Raw genomic sequence first — 17,971 nt, 5'->3', positions numbered from 1 at the left:
ACAGACTTAATTTAAAACTGTACAAAATAATAGTTTGACCTACCACCATATCAAACTTTTTTCAAACCGACCCGTTTTCTACCCAAACCCAAATTATTAATTCAGATAAACATTGATTTCCGTGCCAACGTGTACACGCCGGATGTCGGCATAATCACCCATTAGGCCTTTAGTACACGATGAAGTAGTTGTGTGAATTGCCCGTAACAGTATAGAAATTTAGAATATCGAATTAATTAAAAATTCAAACGATACGAAATCAATTGATTAACTCCGTATAAAACTCCTGAAACTGCCAGCATTTACAAGGTGTCCTCTTTTCTTAACAAAGAGGAGAAACGAAGAAAACTCTCATCTTTTTTTGGACTTCTTATTATTATCTCTCCTCCTTATTTCCCCCTAAAATCCTCACTATCTTTCAATTCAACCTATATTTTTCGATTTTTCTCCCAATTCTTCAATCAATCGATTGATTAAGCATCGTTTTTACGATTAGGGCTTGTATAATCGGCGAAAATGTCCTACGCTTACCTTTTCAAATACATCATCATCGGAGATACTGGTAAGTAATTGATTCTTCATCTGTTTGATGATTTTGCAAATTTTGTTTTCATGATTATTAATTCGCTTTTAATTGATTTTATCTGTGTGATTAAGTCCTATCATGTTGATTGTTGGAGGAATTTCTCTAAATTTTTGTTGATGATTTAATTTTATAATTGAAATTTTTTAGGGTTATTGCTGTGTTATTTGCATGGAATTAAGATTAATTGAAATTAAGCGCAGGTTTAGGTTGTTAGTAGTTTATCACTGCATGATTTGGTTATTTGATGATAATTTTTTGGGTTTAAACATTAGTTCTGGTAGATCTTGGGTTATTTTGATGACCGTTTATTCAGTGAGAGGTTGGTTAAGAGGTTTATGCTGAGAATTCGCACGGTCGGACGGTCCTAGTTCGGAATTTTTGAGAAAATGTAACTAAAACTGCTGCGTTAATGGTTTTCTGGATTAATCAAATGATGCATTGATTTGGCTTTAGGTGAGAACTGTCCTAAAGATACTCATATTAGGAGAGAATTACGCTTTATGTGGGCATTCGTACTAGACTGACACTCTGACAGTAACCAGTCGAGGTTCTTTTTTGATCATCTTAGTGGTTGTGAGAATGAGGTGTGGAAGTGTATGGAATCTGATGTTATTTGTGTTAAAGGGAAAGGATCAAATGTAGTTACTTTCATAGGTTTAGTAATTATTTTACTGTTTTATTGGGAAGGAGTGTGGTGGAGTTTGGGGGAGTTTGGTGCATTGGAACAGGATGGATACTGGGTAGTTTGGTCTGGAATACGAAATTAGCCTATGGACAGTTGATACTCTTTCCCCTCGATCTTTTGTTTGAATGGATGCAATGCTGCTTCATGATGACATTGATGACATTATGATTAGATGGCTTCAATCATTAATTTGTCAATTCTTCCATAGAGGTATGTGTGATTAGATCCTTTTTACTAAGGAACCCATGGAACAAAAACATTCCGTTTGGTCCTTGTCTATGCTCTTCTTGATTAAAGAATGAAGAAGAAATCTTAATTTGTAATCCCAGTAGATAATTTTTTGAAAGCATACCATTTCGATCCCTTATAAATGTCCCTCATTTGGTAAACACCCTACCCTAGTCAAGCAGAACATAAATGATTTGTAATAGATTTTTATTAGAGTACAAATATCTTATTTATTTAATTCGTTTAAGATGACATTTAATTTTATGATGAGATACTAAAACTAAAGATATAAAAGTTGTTCATTGAATGATGTTTAGTAACATTTGAATGTTAGTTTGGATATTTGTAAATAGTGATTTTATTCCAAGTTTGGTGGAAGTGATTATTGGTTTTCTCTTCTAACTATTTCAAGAGCTTAGGTTAACTTTTATTATCTAGCCCCGAGGAATGATGAATCACTTATGGTTGGGGATTTTAGGCCTATGAGTTTCCCACAACCGTTGTTTATAAGATTTGTCTATAGTCATATTTTCTTACCATATTACATTTGTAGAGGCTTAAGGGGGCATTTAAATTCTACGTGCTCAATTTTTAGTAAGGTTATTATTGATTTTTAAAGGAGTGGGTGCTTTGGTATATGTAAACTAGTTTTTGAGAATACTTTTGTATAGGTTCATTTGAAATTTTTGAAAAAAGTGATGGATGAGATTAATTTTAGGTTTTTCGGTTTTGGTTAGAGCTGAACAAGTGCTTATTGCTGTTCCCGGTGCTTGACTAAGAGGTGGTTGAGGCTTCTTGTGGTCCTTTCTTCTTCTTTCTTGTTCAAGTCATGTTTTGAGTCTGGGTATGCTCTTATAAGTATTGCGAAGTTAATATGTCCTTTATGTTTCTCAGTCCTTTAAGTTGCTCTTATATCTTAAGGATCTATTTGTCCAAGTTTTATTTCACCGGTAGTAAGCAGCCCATGTCAAAGATAAATTTGCTCCCTTATGGAGGTTGCTATGGTATCTCTTGAAAAATCTCAATTACTTTAATCCTCTTTTAGGGATAATCCCTTAGTAGTAGTCCTGGGAATCGGTCATTAAGAAGGTTTATAGGAGTTAGTTGGACGAAGAACTTGTGACTTTTTGAGGGGACATATGACCCTTTTTAATTTATTATTTAATAGTAGTATTTCATGTTCTATGTTATCCCTTTTAAGTTTCTTATGGGGGTAGTTAATATGCTGTAGAGGGTTATTTTTTATGTAGCATAAAAACTGCCCGGTTCGGGAAATTGTTTGGAAAACCTCAAGTCCCAACCAATTATGTTCTTCGTGAACACAAGATCTATAAGGTTTTGAAAACAAGGGTATCTCAGGTCCCATAAGTTTATGTGCTTCCTAGTTTATTTGGTTATGAAATACTTTTTTTAAAGTTGAGACTTGGGTGGGTGTTTATAAGCCTGAAGAAGCTTGGTTTTGGTGTTTTCTACAAAAATATGGGGCTAGGGCATAGGATGATGGTTCTACAAGAGGAATGAATGGGATAAAATAAAGGACTTGTGTTAATTTCACTAGCCCATAGAAGTTTCTTTCATATCTTAAATATTGTTCCAAGTTTTTAGGAAATTTTGGGCAAGGTATTTTAGGAAGTTTTTAGGAAATTTTAGGAAGGTTCTAGTATTCTTTTCCACCCTTATATAGATTGTCCACCATTCATTAGGCTTTTAGTTTTCTTTCTTGGTGGGATTTAGTGCTACTTCATCATTGGAATATTTATCGCAGATGATCTGTATGATCAGGAGTAGGGGAGCTGACTAACTTGCTAAACATCCTTTCAGTCCACACCTCAGGTGTCATTCTTTTATAACCATATAAATTATAGATAGATACTTTTTATTTATACGAGAGGCGTTTTGCTATGAAGGTTGTCATGATATTTTTAATTGACAAATTTATTGGGGCTTGTAACTTTCTAGCCTAACTATCCTAGTTACATAGTTAAAAGAGAAGTGTGTGTGGTAATAAAAGTGTTAGTGGCTTCCTTAGTTCCTTTTTTATTAGTCTAGTTTTGTTGTTGGCTACCAATTTGTAATTCCTCAAAACACGAGAAGATCCAAATTTTTAATAAGATATGAATTTTTCTCCAAAGCTTTTCGCCTAAATTTGATAATGCATGTGTCTCCATCTCATGCCTTGTTCGGTTGTACCTTGGATTTTGAGGACACCTTGTTGCCGTTTTTGGTTGTACCTTGGATTTTGAGGACAGCTTGTTGCCTTTTTTGGTTGTACCTTGGATTTTGAGGACACCTTGCTCCCTTGTTGGTTTTTTTTGTTCCTTTGAACACCCATTTAGAAATATAAGGGTGAAAAAGGTGGGAGAATGGCAAAGTTGCTTTTATGATAAGTGATGCAGACATTAGTGCACGCCTTTGAACATCAAAAACCTGTTCTACCCATTAATAAATTTTTAGGAAGAAATTAGCTTTTGAATGTTTTAATGCCCCTTTCTTCTTATGTGTTTTGTTTTGTTTGCTACACAACATGAGGTTACGGCGTAGCTTTAAGGATCCTACTAACCAAATAAATTTAACTGAATTCCTTATTCTTCGTCATATCATAATGTATTTGGGTAATCTATAGCCTAAAAATAACTTGAGTTCTGAGTATGAGAATAGCCAATTTCCGTTGTCTAATGAATCTCAGTTGAGAGACTTTTGGTTGTAATTTATTATGGATTTTGGCTAGATGGCTTCTGAAAAGAAGGGAGATTAGAGTCATTAGACTAGTGAATGGAACGTTTTTATTAATGAATGAAGCCTTGGAGGATATTGTGCTGTTCTTACTTGTGCTCTTAAAGATGTCATGAATTTTTGTGTTTACTAGACATGGATTCATGTATGCCATTGTACAATGACTACAGACTATACTTGTATGTTTTACTTTTTATTTACTTGTGATAGAGGCTAAGTCGAAATTAATACTATTATCTTTTGTTCTACAGGAGTGGGGAAGTCATGTCTTCTTTTGCAATTTACAGACAAGAGGTTTCAGCCTGTGCATGACTTGACCATCGGTGTTGAATTCGGGGCCAGAATGATTACAATTGATAACAAGCCAATTAAGTTACAAATATGGGATACGGTTTGTATCAATCTCTTCAAATAGTTGGATAATTCTATTTGCATAAGTTCTGACATTGGCTGTTTTCTGCTTTAGGCTGGTCAAGAATCATTTAGGTCTATTACAAGATCCTATTATCGAGGAGCTGCAGGCGCACTTCTGGTGTATGACATCACCAGGTAACGGCGAATCCAAGATTCTCCTAATGCAGTGTTCTGGTTTTCACAGCATGTCTTTCTACCATTAGCAATTATGGTTGACTTCATTACAGTCTACAAATCATCTTATTATGGACCCAACCCCTTGCCCCCATTAAAATGTCATTTAAGCTCTCGATTAGAATCTCTAGTTTTTGAATAACAATTTCAGAAAAGTTTAAAAGGAACTCATAGTATGAACATGTACTCCAAATACTGACACAAAAAAGTTATATTCAGTGCTGGAGAGTGAATGCTTTTGGGTAGTTGCTTGAGTTTTCTGTAGAGTTAAGAGATATCAGCTCCATGCATGAAATTTTTGTTGGGGGTACAGGCTTCGTTTCCAGTGGGTTGTTATACCATCTGCCATTGTTTGTGCAGGAGGGAGACTTTTAATCACCTTGCAAGTTGGCTGGAGGATGCAAGGCAACATGCTAATGCAAATATGACGATCATGCTAATTGGTAACAAATGTGATCTTGCTCATAGGAGGGCAGTAAGTACCGAGGAAGGTGAACAGTTTGCTAAGGAACATGGATTGATATTCATGGAGTGTTCAGCAAAAACTGCTCAAAATGTCGAGGAGGTACTGGCCTTTCTCGAATGTTGTAATGATTATGATAAGTTCACTTAACAAATGCCCAATTCTTTATAACTGATTTTTTTTTTTTTTTTTTGGGGGTTATGTGTAGGCATTCATAAAAACTGCTGCTACAATCTACAAGAAGATTCAGGATGGAGTGTTTGATGTATCTAATGAGGTAGGTTATCGTTGATTTTATGCTTAGACACTGACCACTTTAGCTGATGCCTCTCCCCCCCCCCCCCCCCCAATCATATGGTCTTTTAGATTTTCCATTTTGAATGTGTGAAATTTAAGTGATCTTATACATCTATTTTAGCATATAGTGTTTTGTCACCTTTCAAATACATGTCACTGTCATAAATGCTCATAATATTGGCTGGCTGATAAACTTATTTTTAACAAAAAAAAAAATTAAGAAAAATGAGTAAAATAGGAGTTACTAATCCTCAAATCCAAGATCAATCTTTCTACCCTAGAATAGTTTTCTATCACAATAATTCCAAACTCCAAAAATTTATAATACATTAAGCATATACCGCATACTTTTCTTTGCTCTTCTGCCTCTGCACACCGTCTATGATGGATCATAGTTGGGCCTAGTGTGGTCCCTATGATTGCAACTGTATCAGGATCAGTAGGGAGGTTCAAGCTAGCAATATAAAGATCTTGAAATGAAGATCAAATACATATACAAGTTACAAGTAACAAACATGTGAAAAAATTACTGACGATATCTGTTTAATTTATCATGTCTAAAAGGCAGGTGGGGTATAAAAAAGGAAAGTTATGTTACCAAACTAAGATATTTTCACCAGGAAGTCATATAGGAAAAACACAGGCACACAAAAGATGATGTGAAGTGGGGCAAGCACACTTATAAGCCTCATGAGGGGAAGGGGAGGTGGGGTTTTGGGGGAGGGTGGAAATTTGCTTTGGGCCATATGCATGAATCCTAGAATTTGGGCTTTGGTGAATATGTCATGTCACTTCTTGTTTTTTTTGGGTCCTCCACATTTTTTCTTTTTTTATTTATTTATTTATTTTTATATTATCTTTGGCTTCTTATCAATAATAATTAATAATGGTCATGAGGTCATCCATAAAGTGGTGTGATATTTATTTGGTGTTAATGCATTGTAAAAGTGTGGAGTATATGATTGGAACAGAATGGCTTAATTTTTGATGGAGCTGCTGTCTTGTGTGATTTTCTCTGGGACAAAGTAAATTTGTTGGTGTTATCGTGGGCAAAGGCTGCTGGGGCTTTTAAGAATTAATGGAGTGGTATAAAGGAATTGGATAAAATAATTTTTCTTTCGTTATTCTTTCCTCGTGATATGTACCTTTCTTGGTTGATTATGGTGTACTTTTTCTTATCCAAAATATAATATAATACTTATAAAAATGGTGCAATATGTTTTCGTCACTTCCTCATTTCATCTATTCCTTTGACATAATGAATTTAGTCATCTTAAATGCCTTGTTTCAGGCACATTTAGGAACTTAAATTGACATTCCAAAATCCTAATACAATGGTCTTTGTTTAACCCTACTCGAAACCCTTTGGACTCTTGGGCTTTTCAAATAAGGTGTAGCTTTCAAAGTATCGGTATTGCTTACATTGCAAATTTATTTGGCATGTAACTAAATTGATTTCCTGAGATATTATATGCATCTTTCTTTATTCTTGTTTAAATCCAATTTTGAATGTTAAGACTTAACGTCCCTGCTGTGGCAACTTTGCATCGTAACAGAATTGATATGTTTATATAAAGTTGGATTCTTGACATGTTTTTAGATAAAAGTTGCTTACTATGCCTCTCTCCCTAATTGTTAGTTGTGTTTCTAGTTTCTATTAGTTTTTATTGTAAATGTCTTATATCTGATTTCTCTTCTAAATATCCTCATTCCTTTTGTCCCACAAGTTGAATGTTTGGTAGTCCAATTGTTGGGCAAGTGATTTTATCGAACAGTATCTGGTACACATACTTAGCATCTTATGTTAGTTTCCTTGTACATTGTCACCAAAACTCCCAACATACACATGACACCCTTGCTCTTCAGGAAGAGGGGTAAGGTTTTTGGGAGGGTTTCCAAGTGCATTTGGACTCTGCTGTATGCTGAATGTCACTTGGAAACTTTTTTACTTGTACACTGTTATATATTACTCGTATTGTTTATATCTTTATTTTGGGGTCTCTGTATATTATACGTACTTGCATCATGCCAAGATCCAATGTGGAAGCTGAATAAAATAATCATTGGTGTCATTTAATGTGATTTTGGATTCGTATCAAGTATAATATCATTTAGGATCCTGTGTAGAGTACTACTTTGTATTTGTTTAAATCCTTGGCTTTTGGTTTGTATGCTCTTACCAAGTTACCATTAATTGTACGAGAGTTTGCCACTAAGTTTTTTTTTGTTTTTTTTTTTTTTTTTTTTGTCTGAGGGCAGTCTTATGGCATCAAAGTTGGATATGGAGGTATACAAGGAAATGCTGCTGGTAGAGATGCATCAACTTCTCAAAGCGGGGCGTGCTGTGGGTAAAGTTCCATCTAATGTTGGCGCTGGAATTCTGCTCTTCTTCAGTGGTTTGATAGTGGGGTTTGTTTGTTACTTTAGTTCGACATTTGTGATTACTTATGCACATATTCCTGTTTCACCATCTCTATGTAAAATCTCGCTTCCTTGAAATTTAGCAGTGGGAGACATAATATACGTAGTATTATAATTTGTTATTTCTTTCAATGATTTATGTTCATTTGCCCGTGCAAGGCATGGATTGCTAAGCTTTGTGATTCTGTATTTGTTTGATATTATATAATACTCCCACTATTCGTTGTATCCACTTTACAAATTTTAAGTGACAATTGTTTTTTGATGAACATGAGGGGCAAGCCCCAAAGACGAAGAAACTACAAGCCACAAACTAGAAAGAAAACCGACAGATAGGGTTCGTTTGGCATTGCTGTGCTTTTCTGTTTTTTGGTTTTTTGTTTTCTAAAAGTGTATGATATGAGTCCCATAATGAATAAAAAATTATATAAACTTATTAAAATTATGATACTTTTGAAAACTGACAACAGAAAAGTGGAAACACCTTTTTCTTGTTTCCTGTTTTTGGTTTTCAAAAAACCAGGAAACTGAAAACCAAAACTGATGCCAAACAAGTCCTTAGTTACTTGTATTATTCTATGGAACCATCCTGAGTCTTAATAGAGCGGTTTGAAGATCCTTTATGACAGCTTCAAAGTGGACCTAATTTCTTAGCTGACGAGAATACGAGATGCCATAGTTACATTTGTTGCTACCAATTGATTTTGCGGTGTTTGAATAGGAGGTTTGGGGTAAAAGGTGTAACTAATTCAAATCTCTAACGTGCCTGCTTGGTTTGACAGAGGGCTTGAGAGAGTTTTGAATACAATAGGCTAATATTGAAAAAGCTTAATGATCTTATACAATAAACAAACTTAATGCATCTTAAGTACTCTACAAACCCTTAAAAAAAAGTACTCTACAAACACAACTCACAATGTTTTGTACGAATATGATTTTAGGCAGCTATATATATACTGAAATAGAGGGCATTCTAAGCTCCACTCTAACTATACTTTGACACATGTCGAGCTATTGTAAAAAAATTTCCTGTTTCACTCCTAAATATAGCAACTAAATCAAAGGTTATATGTCATAAAATAATATAAATATTTTATACTCATTTACCTATTACCATAATATACCTACTTCCTTCTTATGATAATATGTAAAATCACAATATAATCTCTGATTATACTTCCTTATAATACTATAAATCTAAATATTTTTATATTTGATGTTAAGATTCATGATCTTAAGCCGAGAAAATTCTTAATTACACTACGAGCATGTATTTTTTAACAATGGGTCGTGGTTTTGCACTTCATCATTATTGATGATGTATTAAATATTATCTTGATCTTAAGATTTTTTTTTTTTTTTTTTTTTGAATAGCAATATTTGGTGTTAAGTTTCATGATCTTAAGCCGTGAAAATTCTTAATTGCACTACGAGCATGTATTTTTTTAACAATGGGTCGTGGGTTTGCAATTCATCATTATTGATGATGTATTTTTAAAATATACTTCCTCTGTTTTTTAATAGATGCAACACACCTTTTTTCACGGTATTTAAGAAAGGTGGGGTTTACATGATATAATACACTTTAAAATAGGATAAGTAGTTGTTAGGAGTGTAATTTAGTGGGTCATGTGCTTTAAATAAGGGAAATAATATATTTTTTCCCCAAAATAACTTTTCATTTATAGTGTGTTGCAAATATTGTTACATTTCCATTTTAGAAAGGTGTTAAGTATTAAAAACGGAGGAAGTATACATTACACTTCTAAAAAGGAAATGTCATAATAATTGCAACACACTATAAAAAGAAAGTTACTTTAGGGAAAAACTATACTATTTCCCTTATTTAAAGCACATGACCCACTAAATTACACTCCTAACAACCACTCATCCCATTTTAAAGTGTATTATATCATGTGAACCCCATATTTCTTAATTACCGTGAAAAGTGTGTGTTGCATCTAAAAGAAAACGGAGGAAGTAAGAATTTTTAAAACAGTGCAATTTATTTTTCTTAAAACCGTGAAAATTTTATTAGATATATTTTTCTAAAACATTGTGGCCTGAGATAGCGAGTAAGTGTTTTAATGTTTGATTAAACCTAAAGTACACATTTAAAGGTAATCATAAACTTTCATATGTTATGTGCTACAAAATTAGTTAAGCCACATTTTAAAAAAAAAAACAAAAAATTGGTCACGGGTTACTCATTCAGTCAGGGGTTACTTGGTTAGGGGTTACTCGGTCACTGATCGGTTAGTCATGGATTACTCAGTCAGGGGTTACTTATCGGTTAGTGATGAATTTTTGGGTCTCTGTACATGATACATACTTGCATCATGCCAAGTTTTACTGTGGAAGCTGAATAAAATAATCATTGGTGACTTGGTATAACTGTGATTTTGAATTCGTATCAAGTATATCAATAGGATCTTGTGTAGAGTACTTTTTTTTATGTATTTTGGTTTGTATGCTCTTACCATTAATTGTAGGTAGAATTTGCTACTAAGATTTTCTTGTCTATGTAGTCTTATGGCATTAAAATTGGATATGGAGGTATACAAGGAAATGCCGCTGGTAGAGATGCATCGACTTCTCAAGGCGGGGCCTGTTGTGGTTAAAGTTGCATCTATTGCTCACGCTGGAATTCTGCTCCTCTTCAGTGGTTTGATAGTGGGGTTTGATAATTTAGTTCGACATTTGTGATTACTTATGCACATATTCCTGTTTCACCATCTCTATGTAAAATCTCGCATCCTTGAAATTTAGCCGTGGGAGACATAATATATGTTAATTTGTTGTTTCTTTCAATGATTTATGTTCATATGCCCTGGAAGGCATGGATTTCTAAGTTTTGTGATTCTGTATTTGTTTGTTATTATATACTAGTAATACTCTTGTATTTTCTCAGGTTGTAAGCTTGTAACCAATTTACAATTTTTTTAGTAACAATTGTTTTTTTGGTGAACACGAGGGGCAAGCCCGAAAACAAAGAAACTACAAGCCACAAACTAGAAAGAAAAACGACAGAACAAAAAAGCTACTCAACTAACAAATGATTAAAAGATTAGTTATTATTCTCTGGTACCATCCTAAGTCTCACCCTTCCTCTTTCCTCTAATAAAAAGCGGCTTAAAGATCCTTTACAACAGCTTTGAAGTTGGCTAGTGCTTAGGCGAGTTATGAATTTAAAGGGCTAATATTGATTTAGGGCTTATTTCGATTCAATGAAAACAATTGAATTGAACTGATTGGAGCTGAATTGAACTGAATAGAGTTGAAATAAATTGTTTATGGGAGAAGCAAATTAGGTGCTGAACTGAACTGAAATTAAACTGAACAGAATAGGCCTTATTCTACTCCCTCCGTTTTTAAATACTTGCTCTATTTTCTTATTTGGATAGTTTTTACTACGTATATGAATTGTTTCGGGGTTTTCTGATGTCCTGCGGGAGAGTTACAATTCCGAGACTGGAACCGGACGCCTGTACCTGCAAAATAACGGAGACTCCTGGTGGTGGGAGCTCCGCCTCCAACGGTCAAGTTAGTACTTGATTAAGGAGTAATTAATGCGGAAATTAAAGTGATTGGGTCTCTCTAGGTGAGAGTGTTTAATGTAGGTAATCTGCTTTGTTAGCGAGATCAGCCGGTTATTACTGTGTGTAATTAATGTGTTTTTTTCGTAATCCCCCTTAATGAGGATTAAGGGAGGTATTTATAACCTTGGGAAACGTGCCCATCCTAGGTTTAGGTTAACCTAGGGCCGATTGGGCTTCCCTCGGAAGTTGGGCCTGGGTGGCCGGTTTCTCCATTAGGCATGGAGTATGCCACATGTCATGACATAATAGGTCCAAGGTGGACGAATAAGCGCGTGCCACGTGGCAAGCCCTGACAGTTCCAACTGGGGGACACTTGGCAGGACCTGATTGGCCCACGTGGCGCATTCCGATTGGTGGGAGCAAAATCCCCTAATCATTTGCCCCTCACAGGTGGCACGTGATTGGTCACGTGTTACCTGTGACAGGTGTCGCACTGTAACAGGCGGCGACCTTCTACAGGTGTCAGTCGGCGAAAGGACGAGAGATTTTCCCGCCCAAATTTTGAATTCTGAAAGTGACCCTTCGCCTTCTCACTTCGCCTATATAAGGGAGGATTGTCTTGAGTCATTTTCAGACTTTGAGAACTTTTTGAGAACATTCGGACCCCTGAACTTGCTCTGACATTTCGGACCTTTTCTGCCTACCGCCTGTTCTGACAAGCCGACTGCACAGGATTTTCAGAACTTCATCAACCGTCACTCGTTCAGGTAACTGTCAGTTCTCTTACTCTTAATTTTCTTTTTATTTTTTGAAATGGCACCACGGAAGCACACGACACGACCTAGGTTAGTGATCAGCCGGTCACCGGGGACGGCTGAATCTAGGACTAGGAGTGCCGCCTGCCCTTTTCCGGACCCATCTTTTCCCTTTATACAAAGTTCGACTGTATCTGTGTCTATGCAGAGCAGGATGGCCAGAACGAAAAAGACTGCTAGGATCTCAAATTCAGACGGCTCCTCCCACAGGGTGCCGCTTAGTGAAACATCTGACCAGGCGCCAGATGTAGAAGTGAAACAAGGCGGCCTGAAAGCCGACAATTCTGAGGGAGGAGTCATAGTGACCCCTTCCCATTTAACAGTTAACAATTCTGTTCCTCTTCAAAGAGAGGAGGCGGGCCCCTCCGGGAGAGAGGAGGAGTCGTCCTCTTCGGACTCGTCAGAGGACGATTCCGAGTCAAGCTCTTCTGGCCATGCTTCTTTGGACACAGAAGAGAAAAACAGCCGCCTGCAAGAGGCGAGACTTTCTCACGCAGTTGAGAAGGGGGACAATTGGGCGGAGCCATCCGCCTCTCACCGAGAGCTAAATACCCCCTATTACTGCACGGTACCTCGGGGCCGGATCACAGCCATGCAAGAGAAAGTGGAGAGCTTTATTGCAAACCACACCATGGGCCCCGACTTTCTAGTGTTTGTGCCGGATCCAGAAGACACAGTCGTCTGGCCGGCTGGTTCCAGTTATGATAGCGCCTGCTTTGGCTGCTACGAGGCGGCCATCAAGGCAGGGCTTCGCTTCCCATTACATCCGGCTGTTCAGCGGATCTTGGATGGGTATGAGTTGGGGTTATGGCAGTTAGCCCCAAACTCCTGGGTCAACGTACTCGGCTATGTGGCCGGGTGCGAACTGCACGGGGTGAAGCCGAGCTTCGAGGCTTTCGCCCATATGAACTATCTCAGCCGGACCCCTAAGACAGGCGGTACCGGCTGGTATCAATTGACAAGCCACAGGGGCTACCTCATGACGAGAGGTAAAGCAAACAAGTGGAAGGACTGGCGGAGCACCTTCCTCATCATTGAGAGTTCAGACATTGAGCTGAACAAGCGCTTTAATAGGTGGAACAGGAATCCGCCCCTTCTTGCAGGCGGCCGTAGCATGCCGCCTGTTCCCCCCAAGGCTAGGAAAGAGATCCTTGATAAAGGACTCTTTAAAGTAGAGTCGAGGGTCGACTCTACTTCAGGGGTACGAGAGCAAGTACCCCTGCACTGCGTCCCGAGCTTCAAATGGCTCTACGACGAGTACTTTTTGGCCGCCTGTGGCCTCAGCAGTCGGTGCTCAAGAGGTAGTCGGCCTGTCGAATACTCTGTTGTTCCATACATTTCTTGTTATGACTTTTATTAACTTTGTTGTTTGTTTTTGCAGCTGACGCCATGAGCAAAATCACCGCCTCCAAGACTGCGGCGGCCATGTTGCGGGCCTCCATCTTGCAACAAGCTTCAACCGACTCCCCCAAGAAGGGGGCACCCTTGGTGAGCTCCGAACCTTTCACCCTCTTTTTGGAGTTGTGTTTATGCATATACTGACTTTTTTCTTCTTTTTTAGACGGGTGCTCCAAGAGCTTCATCTTCCCAACAGCCGGACCCCAAGGCCCGGAGGACGACTGTTGCGAGCTCTCCTGGTTCTGCCAGGAAACAGGTGGCGGCTGAGAAACAGTCGGCCACTTCTTCTAAAACTCCAACTGGGCCGCCTAGAAGTATGAAGTTGTCCTTGTAAATTTTAGATGATCCCTTTTTTACTAGGTCTAATCCGTTTGTTTATGCTTGATGCAGCCGGCCCTCAGGAGCCTGACTTGGTAGAGATGGCCAAGTCTATGATCAGGGCAGTTCCTCCAACTGAAAGGGAGGCGGTCAGGGGTGTCGGCACCCTTGACCTAGACGGGATTGCAGGGGTCCTTGCTGAGGTATACTTAGCATATTTTTGAGTATTTGAATTTCTGGACGCCTGTTTTCTTTTTGTTTGGAAACTGACGCTTGTTCCTTTGTACTTAGGCCCTGCTCCGAGTGAACGGCCTTCGCAAGCCGCTTGATCGGAAGAACAAAGAGGTAAAGGCTGCAAAAGCTATGGCCGCCTCTGACTGTGAAGTTCTGACCATTGATATTCTTTATTATCAGGCGCAGGCTACCGCCGCTGTTCGGGCTCAGTTAGAGGCGGCCCAGAAGAGGAATGGCGAGCTGGAGGCGACCATCACCAATCTCAAGGCCGAGCTGAAACCTCTTCGCCTAAAGATGTACTCATACGAAGCCTTGGAGAAATCCTTGGCCAGCGTAAAAGAACGCCTGGTGACCCAAGAGAAGAGTCTTACCCAAGAGCTCTCGGAAAAGGCCGAGCAAGAGAAGAAAGAGCTGGTCCGGGAGATGATGGAAGACTCCGCTCAAATCCAGCGCATGACTTGGGGCCGCCTCTTCCCTAATGCCGACTTTGCCTCATGGGAAAAAACGTACCGCCAGTGTTCGGATACATATAATCAAGAGATCCTGGCGGCTGCTGAGGAAGAGGCGTTGGAGGAGGAGGAGCCGGTAGTGGCGCTTGTGCCGCTTGGGGGTAAGGCATCAAAAAAGGATGCAGCTGAAGCTGAGTCCAGCAAGAAGAGTGCTGACCAGGCGACAGCTGCTAATATTGAAGATCTGCCCCCTTCTTAAGCTTTATGTATTCTTTCCACGGCCTGCGTGCCGTTTGTTTTGTATTTACCCGGCCAGGGGGCCGGGGCTTTGAATATTTTGCCGGTCTAATGACTGGCTTGTTTTTAATGAATTTTTGTTTTGCCTCAAATTTGTCTAAGTATTCCATATTCTAATATCCAATTGTTCACTAGACCGTCTGTTTTACATGGCCGATAGTTGCAGACAGGTACGGATAGTTAGTCACGCCGCCTATGCCCCTGGACGACTGGTTATATGTTTCCAGGATAGACGATCAGTCGGCCATTTATCCAATCGGCATTCAAACTATTTTGTCTGGATCCTTTTTAGGCAGGCGGTCCTGTCATTTGTAAATTTAACCAAGTAGGAAAGTTGTCTGACCAAGTAAACATGAGTGTTACCTAGTCGCCAAGGAACTGAGTAGTAGAGATAACAAGCGGCGGGTACCGGTTGTTTCCCTTTATTCGCCAATGTTTGTTGGATTTTAACTCATAATTTGTTAACCTAGCAGGAGTAGTGATTGAGAGCCCCTGTTTGCTAAAAACAGGCAGACGACTCATACCTTTTAGGCTCCATACTAAGTTTGAGGGAGTGACTATAAGTTAACATAGGAGTTACTTAGTCTCCGTCACACTCTAGATTGAGAAGTAGAGGTACCAGGCGGCGGAGGCCGGCTGATCCCCTTGATTCGCCAATGTTTGTTGGCTATTAACTCAATAGGTTACCTAGTAGGAATAGGGGTTTGAGTGCCCCTGATTGCCAAAAAACAGGCGGTCTACTCAAACCTTTTAGGTTCCATACCAAATTTGAGGGAGTGACTATGAGTTAACGTTGGAGTTACTCAGTCGCCGTCACTCTTGCTTGAGAAGTAGAGGTACCAGGCGGCGGATGCCGGCTAGACCCCTTGATTCGCCAATGTTTGTTGGCTATTAACTCAAGAGGTACCCCCTGCATTTGTCCCAAGTAATACAGGCGGTCATCTGACTCAGATGTCAACTGCTACCACTGGTTTGGTTAGTGATAGAGTTATCCTTGTCTCAAAAACGGCTACGTGGTTGCCCTTAGGGACAGTCGTATAGGTGCCGTGTAATTAGTTTATAGAACAATGTTCCACCCAAAAGGGAGCTGCTCTCTGCGACGAATTTCATCCGGAGGGATGCCGCCGGACGCCTGCTATGATGTTGGGACAGGTCGTATTAGTTTTGAAGATTGGATCAGTTGGCTTGGCGCCTGGTCTGATCATTCGGCCTGTGGCCTTGGTAAGTTCTTGGTGAACGTAGGTGCTAAGTAAAAGGAGGGTAGCCGCCTGTTAGGCACAGGGTCGACCAGGCCCTAATCTTTTTAGCTAAGTATTAGGGGGGTGGCTATGTGTTTGGAACCAGTCGGCCATCTTCTTATGGAGAGTAGCCGACTATATGTCCAGACGACATGCCCCTATTGTGAGTAAAATACTCAATGGAGAGTAGCCGACTATTTGTTAGTAGGCGTGCCCCTCTTAGTACAAAATTGAATAGTAAGGATGCAAACTTTTATTAAGTAGCTCTTGACTATTTACATCATTCAAAAGAAATATTTCTTAAGATTATCTACATTCCAAGTTCGAGGCAACGGTTGTCCGTCTGGTGTTTCCAGACGGTAGGTACCGTCCCTGACTTCCTCACAGATTCGGTAGGGTCCTTCCCAGTTGGGAGTTAGTTTGCCAGACTCATTAGCCCTACCAACTGCTTCCATTTTTCTAAGTACAAAGTCCCCTACTTTGAGTGGACGCCTGTGTACTTTTTTGTTGTATGATCTAGTCATTCTCAGGCGATAGATTTCATGGCGCAAGACAGCATTGCCCCTCTTTTCAGGAAGTGAGTCTAATGCCAGGCGCATGGCTTCCCAGTTTGCCTCTTCGTCATATAGCATTACTCGAAGAGTCGGCTCGTAGTGTTCTATTGGAAGAACAGCTTCCGCACCGTAAGTTAGGAGGAATGGAGTTTCTCCAGTCGCCCCTTTTTCAGTCGTCCTAATGGCCCAGAGAACATGTGGTAGTTCATCCGCTCATAGGCCGGCTGCTCGTTCAATCTTTTTCTTGAGACCGTCCGAGATGATTTTATTAAAGGCTTCTACCTGGCCGTTTGCTTGTGGACGGCCGACAGATGCAAAGTAGTTTTCAATTCCTTGGTCACCCAACCAGCTTTTGAGAACAGGCGTCTCAAATTGGGGACCATTATCAAAAACCATAGACATGGGAACCCCGAACCGAGTGATGACATTTTTCCAAATGAATGAAATTACATCTTTCGTCTTGATTCCCTTTACAGCCTCCGCCTCTACCCATTTAGTGAAGTAGTCAACGGCAACAAGTATGTACCTCCTTCCGCCTGTAGCAGGCGTATATGGACCCAGAATGTCCATGCCCCACTTAGCAAACGGTAGTGGGCTATGAATGGTAGTGAGGTCAGTAGCCGAACGGTGAATTAGTTTACCAAACCTTTGGCACTTGTCACATTTTTTCACCATCTCCATTGCATCTGTTTCCAAAGTAGGCCAAAAGTAGCCCTGCCGCCTTGCCCTTTGAGCAAGCGTCCTACCGCCTATATGAGAAGCACAGTAACCAGAGTGAAGATCGTCTAGTATCTCTCGTCCCTTTTCTGGAGTAACACACTTTAAGAAGGGTTGAAGGTACCCCCTTTTGTGAAGTTCTCCCTTTATCATTTCAAAACAGGTGGCTCGTTTTTTCAGTGCTGCCGCCTGTTGAGGATCATCCGGCAGTGTACCGTTTGTCAGATATGCCCTGATTGAATCCATCCAGGTTGAGCTTCTGTCTAGGATTTCAATAGGGTTTTCCTCGATGCTTCTCTTCTCCATTACTTCCCAAAAAACAGTTCGAGGAGTATTAGAGGAGGCGGATGATGCTAATTTTGACAGTGCATCCGCCTGGTTGTTTTCTGATCTCGGCACTTGGATTAGATG

At 39.5% G+C, this 17,971-nt stretch overlaps 1 protein-coding gene across 2 annotated transcripts; it reads left to right on the top strand.

Annotated features, from left to right (window-relative positions):
• Nucleotides 1–262: 262 nt before the first annotated feature.
• Nucleotides 263–10,637, top strand: LOC110695734 (ras-related protein RABB1c). 2 transcript variants are annotated; one of them, XM_021872960.1, is made up of 6 exons: nucleotides 263–562; nucleotides 4,484–4,623; nucleotides 4,699–4,781; nucleotides 5,181–5,385; nucleotides 5,492–5,560; nucleotides 10,530–10,637. In XM_021872960.1, the coding sequence occupies exons 1-6, from the start codon at nucleotides 517–519 to the stop codon at nucleotides 10,620–10,622; spliced, it is 636 nt and encodes a 211-aa protein (XP_021728652.1). In that variant the 5' UTR covers nucleotides 263–516; the 3' UTR covers nucleotides 10,623–10,637. The 2 variants fall into 2 exon arrangements, with proteins under 2 accessions (XP_021728652.1, XP_021728651.1); XM_021872959.1 differs by lacking the exon at nucleotides 10,530–10,637 and adding an exon at nucleotides 7,840–8,270 and having other exon boundaries at nucleotides 271–562.
• The last annotated feature ends 7,334 nt before the right edge of the window (nucleotides 10,638–17,971 follow it).

Source organism: Chenopodium quinoa, unplaced genomic scaffold (genome assembly GCF_001683475.1).
Source record: "Chenopodium quinoa cultivar QQ74 unplaced genomic scaffold, ASM168347v1, whole genome shotgun sequence".
NCBI lineage: Eukaryota > Viridiplantae > Streptophyta > Magnoliopsida > Caryophyllales > Amaranthaceae > Chenopodium > Chenopodium quinoa.
Note: the sequence above shows the minus strand (reverse complement) of the source record. Positions and strands in the feature narration are given on the sequence as shown.

Bases quoted from the DNA above. Each gene is read 5' to 3' on its own strand.
- LOC110695734 (XM_021872960.1), top strand. From the start codon at position 517: ATGTCCTACGCTTACCTTTTCAAATACATCATCATCGGAGATACTG. The intron at 4,782-5,180 runs GTAACGGCGAAT...TTGTTTGTGCAG, and splicing joins CTGGTGTATGACATCACCAG to GAGGGAGACTTTTAATCACC. The intron at 5,386-5,491 runs GTACTGGCCTTT...GGTTATGTGTAG, and splicing joins CTGCTCAAAATGTCGAGGAG to GCATTCATAAAAACTGCTGC.